The sequence below is a fragment of the Phyllostomus discolor genome, chromosome 4, assembly GCF_004126475.2.
Source record: "Phyllostomus discolor isolate MPI-MPIP mPhyDis1 chromosome 4, mPhyDis1.pri.v3, whole genome shotgun sequence".
Lineage (NCBI taxonomy): Eukaryota > Metazoa > Chordata > Mammalia > Chiroptera > Phyllostomidae > Phyllostomus > Phyllostomus discolor.
Genome location: NC_040906.2, coordinates 98,000,208 through 98,018,168, shown reverse-complemented (window position 1 = coordinate 98,018,168; position 17,961 = coordinate 98,000,208). Strand labels below are relative to the sequence as shown.

At 45.1% G+C, this 17,961-nt stretch overlaps 1 protein-coding gene across 5 annotated transcripts in view; it reads right to left on the bottom strand.

Annotated features, from left to right (window-relative positions):
• Window positions 1-17,961, bottom strand: part of MGAT5 (alpha-1,6-mannosylglycoprotein 6-beta-N-acetylglucosaminyltransferase) — a 337,231-nt gene that overhangs the window by 39,073 nt on the left and 280,197 nt on the right. For all 5 annotated transcript variants that reach the window (XM_036023647.1, XM_036023648.1, XM_036023649.1 and 2 more), the window contains 2 exons: window positions 14,007-14,156; window positions 3,258-3,404 (listed from right to left, as the gene is read on the bottom strand). In XM_036023647.1, coding sequence (XP_035879540.1) covers window positions 3,258-3,404; window positions 14,007-14,156 — 297 coding nt within the window. The remainder of the gene's footprint in view (window positions 1-3,257; window positions 3,405-14,006; window positions 14,157-17,961) is intronic.

The window sequence follows — 17,961 nt, the reverse complement described above, 5'->3', positions numbered from 1 at the left end:
TGAAGTACAATAAAGTAAAGTGTAAGAAAATGAAAATAAAATAAAACAAGTCATGATGAGGGCAAAGAAAACCACTAATAGAGTACCACAGTAATAATTGCTACAGGCAAGGTCCACCGACACACAGTAAAAATAAGTGGGCAAAAGTTTGAGGAGAACCAGGATATTTGCATTATCTCAAAGTATTTTCCCCAATATAAAGACAAATAGTAACTGTGCAGTATTACCTTATAGTTACTACCATAACCAAGTGATCAGGGTTAACATCACCTGTAATAAGAGACATTGACATGATGCCCCTGCTGACATGACACACCGAGAAGGGCACAGTCACCTCTGTGGTATTATTGCCAAAACGTGAGCCCTCACACGAATCCTGAGAGTACATCAGCCAAAGCCACACTGAAGGACAGTGTACAAAAACAGAGCTATACGCTTTCAAAATGTCAAGGTCGTGAATGACAATGAAAGGCTGAAGAATTGTCATAGACTGGAGGAGACTAAGGAGACATGACAGTTAAGTGCAATGTGAGATCCTGGATTGGATCCTGGAACACAAAAATGATATTAGTGAAAAAAACTGGTGAGGTCTGTGTCAAGTTTGTAGTTTAGATAATACTATGGTACCAACGTTAATTTCTGTGTTTTAAAAAGATTTATTTATTTCTAGAGAGAGGGGAAGGAAGGGAGAAAGAGGAAAAAAGAAACATCAGTGTGTGGTTGCCCCTCGTGCGCCCCCAACTGAGGACCTAGCTGGCAACCCAGGCATGTGTCCTGACTGGGAATTGAACCCGTGAACCTTTCAGTTCATAGGCTGGCGCTCAATCCACTGAGCCATGCCAGCCAGGGCCCATTGTTAATTTCTTAGTTTTGATAACTATTATTGTTTTGTAATATGTTACCATTAGAAGAGGCTGAAAGAAGGATTACCCAAACTCTGTGCAATTTTTCCAACTTTTGGTTAAAACTAAAATTATTTCAAAATACATAAAAAGTAAATTTTGACAATTCTACTTGTAGGTACACACCCCAAAGAAGTGAAAGCAAGGACTCAAGCAAATTCTTGCACACCAATGTTCAGAGCAGCATTGTTCACAACAGACAAAAAGTGAAAAACAAACAACCCCAAAAATGGCAAGATAAAAGGTGGTATATACTCATAGAACAGAATGTTATTCACTCTTAAAGAGAAACGAACCTGACACAGGCTTCCACCTGAACAAGCCTTGAAAACATCACGCTAAGTGAGATATGCCCGTCACAAAAGACAGATACTGTATAATTCTACTTATATTAGGTATCTACAGTTTGTAAGTTTATAGAAAGAAGAAAGGTTACCAGTGGCTGTGGAGAGGGGAGGATATAAAGTTACTGCCTAATGAGTATAGTTTATGTGTGGGATGATAAATAAGTTCTGGAAATCACTGATGGTTGGACAACATGGTGAATCTACTTAATACCAGTGAATTGTACACATAAAAATCATTAAAATGGTCAGTTTTACATTATGTACATGTTATCACAAAAAAGTAAAAAGAAAACATAGAAAATTACAAATAATTATACTATGTGTAAAGAAATAGAACTCCAGAGATTTCCTTTGCCTAAATTAAAACATAGGGATCATTTATTCGCTCATATTTTCTATCCCAAATACCAAAGTTGTAAAGAAGTCAGCCACTAGCGAAGGCAGAGATCCCTGCACTCAGACGTTCTCAGTGCCGGGAGCGCCTTTCCAGGCCTCTCCAAAGAACAACTCTTCAGTGCCAGACTGCACATGGGCCCTGGGTGCAACTCAGGAATGACCTTCCAAAAGGAAACTACTCCCCAAAACGAAGAATTCAGATTTGTCACATTAGCAGAAGAAATAGCAAGCAAGTAAACACACGCAGTGGACCCTTGTCCAAGGTTATCTCAGCCACAAGTTCAGCTTTTTGAGGATCATCCGTGGATCTTGTTACTCTTCCTTCACCTCCTTTGACCATTTCAGCAATGATTAGGAGGTTCAAATAAAAGAATTCTCAAAATAAACAACTCTATAAATTGGTAAGATTGCTGATAAATAAAGAATACTCATGGAAAAGGCATTTTATGTAGTATCTGGGGGTGGGGGAGAGTCGACCCAGAAGTGTACAGAAGTAGCAGAACTGAAAACCAGCACTGCTACAGGTGGTTCTGTCACGGGAGGGCTGCTCAGCAGTGCAATGCCAGCAGAAGGCCCCGAAGGTCAAGGCCACGGAAGGATGCCAAGACTCAGAGGGTTCCTCCCTCTAGACCTGAATAATAAAAAATCAATGTCATGGTTTCTTGCACACACCAGTTTCTGAGCAGAAAAACACCCAGCTTGGTCACTCACAGGCTCCAAAGGAGTTTTGTTTATTGCCCCAAATCGAATCTGACTGCCTCCAATGGTGATTCATTATTCCCCCCTGTGGATTTTCAAGAGGATCTCTGAAGGCAATTCAAATGAAGCTTCTGCAAAGGCAGGATCACTTCTCAGGGTGGTGCCTTCTGAGGGCGGGCTAACGTACCAGGCACACTACTTCAGTCACCCACGATACATCCTATTTCTCCAAGTGGATCTTTTTTCAAGGACCCCACAACTCATCATGGAGAAGAGGTCTTTCAGGAACACCTGGTAACCAGATGACTTCCTTATTCTATAACTCTAAACATTCAGAAAACCAGAGTTCAGCTCATTCAGCTGAGGATGTCTGTTTGAATTAAGATAGATAGTTGGGGAGGAGTGAAGAAAATCCCACACTTTGCCCTGACTGGTGTGGCTCAGTTGGTTGGGTATTGTTCCACAAAGTGAAAGGTTGCCAGGTTTGACTCCTGGTCAGGGCACGTGCCTAGGTTGCAGGTTCTGTCCCTGGTCGGGGCATGTTCAAGAGGCAACAGATGGATGTTCCTCTCTCACACTGATGTTTCTCTCCTCCTCCCTCCCTTCCCCTCTCTCTAAAAATAAATAAATAAATACATACATATAATCTTCTAAAAAAACCCCCACACTTTGTGGAGAGGCAGAAATACATTCAAACCCTGGTGCTGCCACTACCTGGCGCTGCTCACTCCCCTAAGGGGAGTCATCACATGCTTCCTCTCTGAGCCCCTGCACACCCTCCTTCCACCCACCTGTGTTAAGTGAAGTTGATAACACCTGCTGTCCAAGGCTATTAGCTTAAATGGGCTCCTAGCATTCAATAAATAGCCATTATCATGTTACTGAAAGTAGAAGGATTTTAAGAGATGCTTACCTCTCTCAGTGTTGGTTTGCCAATGAAAAAGTCTGTGTTTTTGCTGCTTTTGGGTGGGTTGAACTTGGGATTCAGAAAAGCACATCCATTTGCGATGGCCTCCAGGGGAGCTGGGCCCTCGTAAGGGAACCCAAGTCCAACAAACAACTGCAAGACAGAAAAGCACACTACGTGTAAGCACATCGGTCAGAAATGGCGTCTTTGGCTCACAGGGGGCTGTTCGGTGCCCCATTCCTGTGTGGAAGCCTCAGGAACTCGGGAGGGTCCCCAGGCCCCGGGGGGCAGGGCCAAGAGAAGTCAGCTTGCATAGAGACCAGGGACCTCCCAAAGCTCACGGTGCTGCTCAGGTCATTCCGTTCTCCTTTGCTTAAAAAGTAAAGAAGTGTTGGGATGGGCTGTTGAGGAGGGAGGAAAGAGGGGGTATTAAATGAATAAAAACAACAACAAAAACCAAAATGCAACAATCATCTTTCTGTAACTCACCAGGAGACATGGTTGGAAAAACACTTGCTTAACTAAACAGAAGGTTTCTTCATTGAACCAAAGGAACAATAGGCCCTTTCAGTGATGATGGGCAGAGGGACAGAAAGGTCACTTGGTAGTTTGATTACAGTTCAAATGGAGCTGCTTTACAATGATGGTCGGTCAGTAAACACAGGTTTTCATAATGGGGTTTTCACTTGGAGACACCAACATCTTGGTTTTTATTTTCCCCTCAATGTGCGGCGGGGAGGGTGCCAGGCTGCTAGGCGGGCAGGGCTGCTTCCTCCTCCAGCAGGCAAACCGTGTGCCTTCCCCACAGCAGACAATAGATGGCAGCAAAAACACACCATCAGAGTCCTGGCGGCCACCGCAGCCGGGAGCAGCTGTGACAAAGGGGACTTGCTGCAGTTCAGTGGCACTGATTCCTGGGTCCAGAAATGAAATAGCTCATGGAAACGCCTCACTGCGATTCCTCACGGCGGGACATTTCACATTGCTGGAGGGCTGCAGGTTATCGATGGGCAGGGCCCAAGCCTGGGCTTGGTGAACTGTGAGCTCTCCCTACCCCCATTGAGAGCCAGTTCTGAAATCACTCCTGTCTCCAGAGGCACATCAAGTGACAAAGGATAACTGGGCTCCAGGGCATTGTTTCCTTCAGCCACCACACTGAGGAACACCTGACCGGCCAGACCCCAGGAGGGAAGGGAGGACACTGCAGAACTGGATGAGGCTGCCAGCTAGATCCTCCTTCCCCCGGCCCTCCCCAACCCACAGCAATCCTACCTTTGCAGCTGCTTTAATTGAAAGATTATTTAGAGTGTTTCTGCTTAGGGAGCCCTGAGTCCAGGCTGCTGGCTTCCCTGGGCAACAGTGGAAGACACAGAATGTATGTGTTGGGCACACAATTCCAGGGCCAAACATTGAGCATAATTCACATTGGACACATTGGACAGTTATGTAGTCCCTGAGGGGATTTTTCCATGGCAAGAAACTAAGATCTCTGGTTTTCAGGAGAGATTCTTTATCCTATAACTGTGCATTCTTTTGCACAGGACAGGGTACTTAACCGTTTTCTTGTTTGGAGGAATAAACTTTCATTTCCCACAAATCTTTAGACCACTGGCTACACTGTCAGAAACATCCATGAGGGCATGAGGCGGGGGTGTTTAAAGAGGAAACAGGCTTTGAGAGGCCAGCAGAGCTCCTACTGCTGGCTGGGTCATTTCTCTATGGCAGAACCACTGAACACACGGGGGTGGAGAGATACACGGAAGCAAGAGTCTGACATCTGTAAGATCCCAGGTGCATCTCCATGCTGTTTGGAAGCCCCATTTCTGGATCCTACTCTTATTCTGTAGCTAACAGGAGTGAGACTATCAGAGAGAATTTTTGTGCATAGGGTGTGGCCTGAGCATGTGCCTCAGTAGGGCTAGGCCAACAGCAACAGAAGAAATGGAAAGAAATGGGGAAGTACTAGTCCCAAGACATCCCAGCTTTGTTAAATATGAAGATCCAGGGCTCCCATCCTTGAGGCTTTGATTTCTGTGATCTGTCTTCCCATCCAATTTGGGGGAGGATGTACCAGCTGTACAGGAGAAAGATGACCTCTGTCAGGCTGAGGTTGGGCACAGGAAGCTACAGGCTTCTAGATCCCTTTGAGAAGAAAGATGCTGGAAGATGCAGATGAAGTTTTCATGCAGACAGGTTTGATCTGAGCCCGGAGCTCAGTGTTTCCTGGCCTCTGAGAATCAGGGCCTGCCATAAGGAGCTGATACCTTCATCAACTCCAAATTGCAAAGAACTTTGGAGGAAATGCAGGAAACACAATGCTTGTCTATTTAAACAGAAAATCTGGAAAAAAATTAATTAGCTCCTTCAGACCAACCAATCTGAACCCATTAATTAAAAGGATTTGAGGCTCTTGCTTAATGGACTTGAATGTGACCTAGGTTTAATTATATCTGAAGAACAATTTGCACCATCTCTTCTGCCCTCCTGGCACTGGAATATCTCAGTACACATAAAATAAACACTTTGGGCTAACTCTCCAAAGCTTCACAATTTTAGAATGAAGCTTAAGCAAATATCACACAGTTTCTTGGCAATGAGTTTTCTCATCGCACAAATTAGAAATGCATTGCTTGGAAACACAAAATAACAATTTTTTGTTCTGTCAATAAGCAAAAAAAATTGCATTCATTTCCTTTGACATTACAATGGACCTGTGAGGTCAATCAAACAGCACACCTGAGGTTTGAATGACAAGGGAGGGCAGAGAGAGTTTCATCACTATCAAGGGGCATTCCATAAACCTCTGAGTGCTTCTGGCTTTGCCACACACTTGCACCTTAACCACACCAAATCACTTCTCCCCCTGAACCTCCCACTTTACCTGTTGTTCTGCCCACTTCCTGACTTCCTTAGCATGGGGGCAAGAGACACACTCCAAGAATGCATTCAAGTGCAGAGGCTTAAGTCTCAGGAGGAAATGCGGCATCTTTTATTTATGCTTCATCTGGCCGTCAGTAGCCCAGAATCTAATGAGGATATTCCAGATGACAGAACAGTGCCATGGCTGCAGCTCCGGCTCCATCAATGAGCATTTCTAAACAGAGGGATTACATGCTCTAAAATTAAATTTCTGAACTAATATGAAGCAAGAGAGAACAGATGAAGCACCATATGTTTTATTCATGGCACAAGACTGGGACATTCCTATATATCAACAAAAGAGTTTCAGTGAGACCACTCAGATGTTTACTCTGTGTGGAGAGAGAAATGGAATTGTTTTAAACGCCCAAGTGGAGTAGTTAACAAAGAATCCTTTAAACATGGACAAAGGTAGTTCTTATGAAGACTCCATGGGTTTGGTCAGTTTCCAGTCACTTTTGAACATGAAAGATGATCCAAAATAAGAAATACGCAATCAACATACACTTTTCTAGTTTTAAGTTGCCAACCTGGTGGGGTGGCTCAGGAGGGAGTTTGAGGAATGAAGCACCTCAGCTTATCCATTACACTGACTGCTGGCACAGAGCGATTGGGCCAATGTGGTGGTTACCAGCATAGGCTCTGGAACCAGGGCGACCAGGGCTCACATCTCGACTCCATCATATCCTAGTTTCTGAAGGCTCATTTATCACCTATTCTCTGTGACCTTGGTCACAGAGACACAAGCTCTCTATGGGACCTTGGTCAAGGTGACACAAGCTCTCTAAACTTATCTTTTCATGTGTAAAATGGGGAAAATAGTGCTGTTTTTCATGGGGCTGCTGTGAGGATTAAATGAGATATTTCATGGAAAGGGTATATTCTAAGGCCTGGCACATAGTAAATGCTTACTCGAGAGCAGTTCAAGGTCAAATCCAGACTCAACTTCATGCAACTACAGATACATGACCTTGTATTGGTCATCTGGAGTTAAGGTGTGTAGGGGTTGTGGCTGTGGGTTTTTAGAAAATGTTCAGCACCTGCATGTGCATTTATGAGTTCTTGCTGTTTCATAAACTACCTGGATTAAAAATGGGGGAGGGACATTCATTGAAAGAGAGAGAGGACATGGTTTACAGTGACTGCCTCATGGAAATGCCAGTCCCATGAGCCACATAGGTCGCTAAGCCTTGTTTATTCCTTATGCAATGATCAGGAGTCATTATATTTCTGGTGTCCCTTTTATATCTTTAAAAAGAATCCGCACAATGGCTAGATATTGAGAAAATTCATTTTCCTGATAGGTGATCCTTTCATGTACCCGAAAGCCCCCTCTTTGACCATCTGTCTTCCCTTTTGCACCCAATGCTGCGGGGAGACAACAGAACCATTCTCTCCCACACGGGTTTGGCTACACCCTCTCGTGGGCTTCCATAAGCCCCCGATCTACGCTACCTGAAAATTCTCTCTCGTAAAGAGCCAGAAGGGCCAAGGAGACTCACTGTACTCATTGTGGGCACGAATGCCTTGATCATCTCTGTATCGAGAGTGCCTAAAATAAGGCCTGGACTACATTCAGTACTTAATGCACATTTGTCAGATAAATGAGAAGAAGATAGGAGGGTTCCACCCAAGATGGTGGTATAGGTAGAAACCCTTCGCTTCCTCACACAACCAAAAGGAAGACAACGACCAATCTAAAATCAACAAACAACCAAAAACTCCAGAAAATCACACTGTATGGAACTCCGACAACCAAGGAATTAAAGGAAAAAAATCAACCATAACAGCCAGACCAGTGCACCAAGACAAAGAAATATGGCCCAAATGAAAGAACAGAGCAAAACCTCAGAACTAAGCGATGCGATTGCCAACCTATCTAATGGAGAATTTAAAGCCCTGATAATCAAAATGCTCACAGAACTGATTGAGCATGGTCACAAAATGAAAGAACAAATGAAAGATTCCCAAAATGAAATAAAGCAAAATATTCAGGGAACCAACAGTGACAAGAAGGAAACCAGGATTCAAAGCAATGAATTGGAACAAAAGGAAGAAATAAACATCCAACTAAACAGAATGAAGAAACAAGAATCTAAAAAAATGAAAGAGGCTGAAGATTCTCTGGGACAACCTGAAACATTCCAATATCTGAATTATAGGGGTGTCAGAAGGAGAAGAACAGCAGCAAGAAATTGAAAACTAATTTGAAGAAAAATGAAGGAAAATTTACCCAATCCGGTGAAGAAAACAGACTTCTAGGAAGCCTAGGAAGCTCTGGGAGTCCCAAAGAAGTTGGACCCAAAGAGAGACACGCCAAGGCACATCATCATTAAGTTACCCAAGATTAAAGACAAAGAGAAAATCCTAAAAGCAGCAAGAGAAAAGGAGACAGAAGCTTACAAAGGAGTTCCCATAAGACTATCAGCTGATTTCTCAAAAGAAACCTTACAGGCAAGAAGGGGCTGGAAAGAAGTATTCAAAGTAATGAAAGGTAAGGACCTACATCCAAGATTACTCTCTCCAGCAAAGCTATCATTTAGAAAAGAAGGGCAGATAAAGTGCTTCCCAGATAAGGTCAAGTTAAAGGAGTTCATCATCACCAAGCCCTTATTATATGAAACGTTAAAGGGACTTATCTAACAAAAAGATAAAAAATATGAACAATAAAATGACAACAAACTCACAACTATTAACAAATGAACCTAAAAGAAAAGAAAAACAACGAAAACAAAAATTAAGCAAACAACTAGAATAGGAACAGAATCAGAGAAATGGAGATCACATGGAGGGATTTCAGGGGGGAGGGGGAAGGGAGGAATAGGGGATAAAGGTACAGGGAAGAAGGATCATAATTAGTAGGCATAAAGTAGATGGGGAGAGATAAAAAATGGTATAGGAAACAGAGGACTCAAAGAACTCATATGTACAACCCATGGACATGAACTAAGGGGGGGAATGCTAGAGGGTTGGGGGGCAGGGTAGAAGGGAGAAAAGGGGGAAAATTGGGAAAACTGTAATAGCATAATCAATAAAAAATACTTTAAAAGAAAAAAAGGAAAATAATAAATATTAATAGGTCAGATTTTTCCAGCAATCAAGTGTCTCTGTGCGGAGATGCTGTACCATTCCGAGTGTATTTGGATGTGGGAGTATGCTTTTGTTCTTGAAGTCAGAGAGGTTACTGAACCATATGTCTACACACTCTTCATTCTACATATGTATGTGGGAGGGGGAGATGGGGGGAATATATGAGGTCTGTCAGGAAAAAGTCCAACGATTGTTAATATAACAAGGACGGTTTGCACAACATTGATGTAACCTGGCAGCCAAGGGGAGAGGGCTGGAATGCGCATGCATGAACAGTGACGACTTCACGGTGCTAGTCAGTGGGGGCCATAGATGCTGTTGAATGAGCATGTGTACTGTGTGGTGGTGTATTCAAAATGAGTGAGTAGAGCAATGGATCTGCACCAAATTTTGTGTTACGCCTAAACATTTCTCTGTGGAAACTATTCAGATGATTTAGAAGGCTGCAACTACAGGCATCTGGTGATTGGTGGCTTCATCACGACAACATGGCTGCTTATGCGTCATGTCTTGTGCAGAGTTTTTTGGCAAAAAATCAAATCACTCAGGTCACTCAGACACCCTACAGCCCAGATTTGGCACCCTGTGACTTCTGGCTTTTCCCAAAACTAAAATCACCTTTGAAAGGGAAGAGATTTCAGACTGTCGATGAGATTCAGGGAAATACGACAGGGCAGCTGATGGTAAGTGGGAGACCTGTGTGAGGCCCCAACGTGACTATTGTGATGGGAACTGAGGCATCATTGTCCTGTGTACAATGTTTCTTGTATCTTCTTCAATAAATGCCTCTATTTTTCATATTAATGGCTGGATACCTTCGGGACAGACTTTGTACGTATATGGAAAAAAGAATAACTTTAGGTACTGGTCACTAGGATGAAAACTGCTAGACTGCCTGAGGGTGAGTATTTCAGTATCTGAAATAGAAATGGAACATGGGCTGCTGTCTTAGTAGCTGAGCTCTTGGGCTCTCTCCCAGGAGAGGCAGGCCAGGGGTATCAGAAGGAAAGGTCACTTGCTGGGAAGATCTTGGAGACCCAGGTGCATGATTCATGAGAAAAGCAAGAAATTTCTCCTAGAGGATATGGCCTCAAGATCCCAGATGGTGAATAGATTTCATCTTGACACCCTCCTTCATTCTTAATTATCTGAAGGCCTTCTACAAGCCAGGCACTGTGTGAGTCGGGTCCCCTGGTGGTGGCTGTCTCAGCCCTGGGTTTCTGAGAAAAGCTGTGCAACCTCCAAGCTCGTGGGAAGAGTCCTGGTTGATTGGGGGCAGGGGGCAGGGTCAGACATGAGGGAGGGACGGAGCAGTACATACTGTACACCTTCCAACCCTTCCCAGGCTTTTAAGTGAGCCCCACAAATGAGCTATGAGCTGACATGGTAAGGAAACAGGGGTGTCATGATCCCAGGATGGCGGGGGAACGAACAGAGGCCTGGGTAGGGAAGGGGTGCAGCAACAGAATTTGTCCTTGCCATTTGCTGCAGAAAGGGAGGTACCTGTTCTGCCTCACTCCAAATGCTCCTCCATCCCAGGGGAGGATGCTAAATGCTCCCTTCTGTAAGGAGCCGCCCTGGTAAAACCAGGGGAAGTGGGCATGAAGAGGTTAAAATTAAGAAGGAGAAGGAAGAAGTCACATTAAAAGACATGGGGACTTGCCCTGGCTGGTGTACATCAGTGGATTGAGTGCAGGTTGCGAATAAAAGACTTGCCAGTTCGATTCCCAGTCAGGGCATATCCGTGGGGTACAGGCCAGGTCTCCAGTAGGGGCCATGTGAGAGGCAAACACACACTGGTGTTTCTCTCCCTCTCTCCTTCCTTTGCCCCCTCTCTAAAAATAAATAAATAAAATCTTAGATGGGGACTTAAACCAAAGCAAAAACAAGCCACCCAAGCCAGTGCTTATGTGCTGGCTTAAACTGTACCCCTGGAATTTGCTGGGCTTGATGACTTGTCTATGGCCCTCTGATAAATAATTAATTCATCCAAATTTATATGCCTATTAGAAGAGTCTTTTACATTCCATGACTTCCCAGCTCTCTCAGCCCGGCTTTAGTGCCACACTGAATTCCTTCTGTCTTCATAGGCTCCCTGCAGCTGCAGTCTGCTAATGACACCTGAGCCCTGAACGGCAGGCCAGAACAGAATTCTGCTGAGCAGAGGGTTTGCTGGGCTTGGTGCAGAGATTCAAAGATGGCTCATAAAGAAAAATAATGAGTCAAAAGCTGATTAAACATCAATCATTTCTATGTCTCTAAACCTCGAGGAATACCAGAATTGCTTTCCTCTCCAGTAACGAGCCTGAAAACCCTTCACTCCGCAGACATTTGCTTCTCTGCATCTTCAGCTCTCCGCTTTCAATGTGGATTGGAATAAATTGCTTTTAAATTGCTCAGAGACACAGAGAAAGGAGTTAGAAGCAGAAAGGGTTATATATGCAAAGCCTGACTGGTCTTTAGTGTCATTATTTCAAAGCCAAGATTCATTCGTTTTAGTGCCTGCTGCTGTGCTCTGGGTGGAAGGGGCAGGCGGTGTCTGGGTAATACGCTGCCTCATTTTCATCATATTTGCCACTGTTTTAGCCATAATTCTACGTGAAGTACTTCAATATATTCTAGACAGATGACTAGGCAATACAAAATGAGACCAGTGACATCCTCTGAAGGCACCAGTTTTTCAAGGATAAATACATGCCTTTCACACTCAAAATTCAAGCTGCAGACCTTGGTTGTTAGGCAATCTCTGACACGGTGGCCTGGGCTTTCCAGGCCTCTTCCCTTTTCCCCCCGTAGATCCAGGGGGCCTCGGCCTCGGCCTGCTTCCCATTCTCTGATAGGGTAAATGGATGGTAGGTAAGTAAGAGTTCTTTTAAAACTTGCAAGGCTGAGTAAGACATTAACGAGGCCGGGTTAATAGAAGTGTGCGAGACGGTAACGACATACTGCTGAAAACTAGCGTTGCCAAAGGTTATTTTAAAGGAGCTTAAGCTTTCTCTACCATCTATGTGGGGAAAAGTAAAGTGAGGCAAATGTCAAGACAGCATTGCCAGAAAGGGCTCGCACATGCTACTGGTTCCAAAATATCATCTAGGACAGAAGGTGAACGGGAAGCAGACAGCAAAGCTGGGGACACACTTCAGGCCTGCCTGCCACAGTCAGCAGGCTACAGATGATGACCTTGGGAGGAAAGAAATCCTAATTAAAGCACCCACATCTTCGGCCAAGGAGATAAATAACTTATCAAATTGTTTTATCCATGGCATCACACAAATGGCTGGGAGGTAGAAATGGTCAAATGCATTTATTTGCCTGTGGAGAAACTGAGGCAGAAAAAAGACACATATTCTTCTGTCTGGGGCGTATCCATGAAATGTTCTTAAATGTGAGTGTTTATTTATGAGGTTGATAAGTCAAGGGCCAGGAGAGATTTATTTTGCAATAAAAAAAGTCATGAGTTACGGCCACCCTCGAGATGACCACAGTGACTGAGGGCAAGCCAAATTCCCCGGCCTGTTTCCTCACGCTCACAGGAAAGATAACGAGAGCACCTGCCCTGCCTACCTCTGAAGGCTGTTGTGAGAACATACACAGGATAGCATGCGTGAGTGCACTTTCTGAAATCAAAATATCACACCGCGAGTATAAATCCCTATTATGCCACAGGAGTTCATCCACTCAGCCTCTCTCCCCCACTTCAGAAGTGAAAACACATTCGGTTGGGGGCCAGAGCTGAAAAATTCACTCTTGATAATGAGCTTCTTTATCCTTTACTAAGCCCTGCGGCAAGGCCGTGCTTGTTTTTGTGACCCCGAATCCCTTGCACAATGCCTGGCACACAGAAGCTGCTCAGTCAGGTTCTATAATATTCATAAATGACAGCTTAACAATAAACATGAGAAAGCCTACCTAGTACATTACCAACCCTTCAAAACCAAACTCTGATCCATTCATTTGGCACTTCCACGACAGAACTGCGGACACTGGGCAGACCTCCCAACAGTGTCCAAACAGCACATTCATCACACTCCTGGGCCATCCTCCATCAATGCTCCCCCAGCTCCCTGCACCACGTGGTCTGAGCACTGTTCCTGTCTGTGACCATCAGACCCTCAGTCCCTTATCACATTTTATCCTCCACTCTTTCCCAACACTCATCAGAGCCGCTGCGTTAGTTCTGGGCTCCCTCCACCCCCATCACCTGACTCTCAGTCCTGTCTGTCTGTCCCAAATGCCAGGTGCACCCACACCTGTCTGTTTTTGTCTCACACCTCTCTCCTGTTGCTCTCCCTGCTCCTTGAGCCCGAAGGAGCGTTTCCCTCATCTGGACTTCTTCAGTGTGCAGTCCAAATGAGGAGATGTGAGGAAAAGCTAGTTGGGCAACTGGCTCCTTGGACTTAAGCACCCTAGGCTCGCTGGGAGAGCGACTGCTCCGTCAGGAAGACGGGCCCTTGAGACAGGGCCTCGCCTTTCCTATTTGCCACCTTATCCCCAGCCCCTTGCTTGATGCCTGACCCAGAGTGAAACCTCAGTAAGTATGTTTTAAACGGTAGCAACCTCATTCCACCATGCGCTAACTTGTCAGCCCAGCCGGTCTCGAAAAGCACTGCCCAGCAATGACCTAAAGAGCTATTGCAACATATTGAGAGGAAAGCGTGAGAAAGTCTGATCTCACTTTCAATGCCAGTGGAATAAACCTGAAAACAGTATCACTGATAAATTTTTATAAAACTACTGAGAACTTACCTTGGTTTCTCGGAGAAGAAACTGCAGGTCCCGCCCACTGAGGATACCATGGTTTTTCACGTAACTGGGAATGTTCTTCGTGCTGGAGCCGTAAACAGTAGCGTGCACTTCCATGTATGTGTGAATGATATCCAAGTAGAGCTTCTTATTCTACAGAGGGGACACAAGACGGTGTTTCTCATTTTTTTTCAGTCTCATAACCACTCGTCACATAGGGAGAGGCCACAGAAACAGTAGTTCCTAATATGGAGATGGCAGTAATTTGGAAATTCAACTCTTAACATTTCTTTCAAAAGGAATCTGAATCCTTTCAGATTTTGAGGGATTTTGAGGGTAAAAACGGTCACATGGCCACTGAACAGTTTTGTAAGAAGAAGCATATTACATAGCAACATATTACTGAATACCAATGCTAAGTCAAGGCCAACTGTTTTGGAGTATGGTCCTCACTTTGTAAACTACCAAGGACCCAACACTTTGCTTTAGGCTGGTCTGCCTTCAGGCAAGCATGGTCGGGGAAGGCAAACCCCGGGAAGGCAGTCAGTTGGACTTGAATCTTTATCTGGAGATGCTATGCTGTCCCTGAGGAATGCAAACATCCCCAGCTCTTGCCAATATTTCTAGTGATGATTAACTCATGTTGTCAGAACAGGATTCCACCTAATTTGCATGATGAGAAGAGAGTTTCCCACAGTACACAGTGACTGACTCAGCAGCCGGAGAGATAAGACTAGCTAGGTAGACAAAGGTGGAAAAAAAATTAAATGTAAACTCTGATGAGCCCCAAAACATTCTAGTGTAGTTTTACTTTTATTAGCAGCAAAACAAAACCTCTTTTCTGCACTAATTTTGAGGCACATTTTCTAAATGAAATATACCCCTGAAGCAGAGGCAAGCTCCCTTTCCCTTCCCCTTCATGTGCCCATGTGGCCGAGATGCATAAGATGCATTTTGTGGGCTGCTTTTTTTCCCTTTTTAATTTGAAAGCTTCAAGTTCTGTAATGTTTTCCAGTTGTACAGAAGTGGGGCAAGGTTTCCCGTCTGAGCCTGAGACACTCCAGACAAATGCAGTCAGAGCCCTTTGTGACTAAACACCACAAGGACCACGGGGGTGCGGCTCCGGCAGCCCCAGAGCTCAGTGGCAGGCACTTATCCGCCTGCCCCAGGGGGCTGGGCCCTGGTCCTGACCTTGTGGGGCAGCCCCTCATGGTACTGTGAGCGGGGCTCAGGGTCAGCCCCCTGCTGTTCACTGCCCCGGGAAAATATTACAAAGGACTCTCAGCTTTGGGGGTACACGTTTCGAAAGCCTTCCTGACCTGAAAAGCAGTACGGGCCACGTTTTCCAGGGGGACTTTGTTCAGAATCCACCAGTCCATCCCTGCACCCTGGTGTGTGAATAAAATGAACACTTTGACTGAAAGTTTAATTTCATGCCATGTTTAGTGTGGCTGGAAAATGTTAAATTCATTCCATCAGAGATGTATACTCTTGAATTAGTGCAGAAGTAACTACAAACCGTTTATAAACCATGACTTCCGATTCAGAGCTTGAGCCAAATTTAGGATCACCCCTGGGGTAAGTTAATTTGAGGGGCTCTATGACATTGTTCTTTGCTAGTTGTTACCTGGTAACTCCTACCCCCCACAAACCCCTTGCAGGGACTCCATCCCCACCCACATCCCCTGCCACTGCTGGCTGGCCCAGGCTGTATCTGCCCTGAGGGGCACCCAGTCCTCCGCTGGCCCAAAGCCTGGGACAGTGTGTTCAGGCTCACGCAGATGAACTGAGCCAACCAGACCCTCTCTCGGGAGCGCGGAATCCTGTACACAGGGAGATTACTGCCAGATGGCCCTGGGCTTTCGAGAAAAAAGGTCATTCAGTGTTGGAATCTGGGCAATCATAGAGCAGATACAAGTTCTGAGGAAGCCAGCTGCCAGTTTTGGGGGGTGGAGGTGGGAAAAGAATGAGGTAAGAGCTGAGAGAAGGGAGGAAAGGGGAAGCCAGAGAGTTGGTAATAAGAGGGACCAGACAGTGACTGAGACCTAGATATCACCCTGCAAGTATGACAGAGAGAGGGTAGGGAAGGAGGAGGAGTGACCGAGAAGGACGGTGGAGAGGGGACGGGAGAGGGAAGGAGGAAGAAAAGGAAGAGGAAAAAGAAGAGGAGGAAGAGAAAAGAGAGGAAAGGAAACAGAGACAGAAGAGCCCAGAGCCCAGAGCTGCCTCTGGGTCCCGTCCCATCCATCCACAGCTGCTCTGTACCCTAAAGCGCCCAGGTCTTTCTGGATCTTCACCAGAGCAGTAGCTGCCCAAATTCTTCCCCACCTCACACCTTCACTTGCGTTGCTCTGAGTGGATTCCTATCATCCAAAAGGAGGCCTGGCAGGACATTCTACTAGGCTTTTGGTGGGGACTGAAATAGGGGTGGGTGCATCTTTCCTTTTAGCAAAAGGAGACTTTTCCCTGTGAAAACCAGCTGCTAACTAATGAAGATGCATCAAAGGCCCCTACGCCAGGTCTGCAATGAGTGACAAAGGAGAACACGAGTGGTCCACCTGGCTCCTGTCCTGGGGAAGAACACTCGACTGTGGACAGACTCCAGGTTGGGATTCTGAGACCAAATGCCTGGGGAGGGACTGCTATCTGGGACACACAGGTATCACCAGCAATCCCAAGCCTCCTTGGAGTACAACCAGAGGCCAAGTTCAGGCAGATATAAAGAAGTAATGCAGGTGCTAATAAAATCTATGAACTTATTAACATTATGGCATAGTAAAATATGAAAGCAGAAATCACCTGCAGAGAGGACTCATGCAATTTCATGAAAAGAAAACCACAACAGGTTATTAGAAGAAAAAAAGGTTTCTAACAGAACTCTAATCTTTGAAATTGCCATGGCCACTAGGTAATCCCAGCCAGGTGTCATGTTACCACTTGTCAGAGTTCTGTAGGAATCTGGCAAGAGTGAACTATGTTATGGGTTCAGGTGAAAGTGACATGCGAGCCATTCACACTGAGCTGCCCCCTTCCCAATGTTCACACTCGCCGGATGCCAAAGGAACCTGAAGAGGAATCTCCAGCTCAGAATAGCTGCCTGAACTTCAGGTCCAAAGATCCAACTACCTCTTGGGCCTCTCTACCTGAGTGTATGGCAGGTGCTTCCAACTCCACAGGTCAAAGAGGGGCTCATCACACCTTCCTACCCCAGGGCGGCCTCGTCGCCCCACCACGCTCCCAATCTCAGTGACAGTCATTCATCTCTCAGTCGGGTGCCAGCCCAGGAACCTGTCATTCCACACATCAAATTAGTCAGGAACCACCGCTGATTCTGCCTCCATAGCATCACATTTGTCTCCTTCTCTTTAGGTCTTGATCCTTGCTCACCTGGATTGTGTCGAGATTAATAAAACCAGCATCTTAACACATCTCTCTGTGGTTCAAAAAGGTGATGCAAAAAGGTGTGGCTCATTCATGGTTTCTACAAGTGAGCAGTAGTGTTGATACTACAAAAGAATTTGTATGGCAATGCCATTTTTTTTAACACAGCCAAGTACAAAACTATACATGGAGATGACAGGCACCAGCTTGGGGACAGTAATCACTGAGGGAAGGAGGGGGGGAGGTTTAGTGAGGTGGATGGAGCTTTAGTGATATTTGTGACATATCATTTCTCTGTTAAAGCACAATACTGCAAAATAAGAACATCTATAAATCTGGGTGGCAGGTATATGTGCTATAGTTAATATATTTCACAATAATATAGAAAACAAAAATATATGCAATCAAGAAAAAAACAGAAAGCAGCCAGTATGACTTCCAAGCTTGTGCCACTGACGCCACACTGAGGGCTCAGTTCTTGCCATAAAGAGGTTCACAGAACCCCTTTCCCTTCTCTCTGTAATGTGTATTGCCATCTTTTGTGTTTAAGAAGTGGGGTGCTACGGTTTCCTGTTCA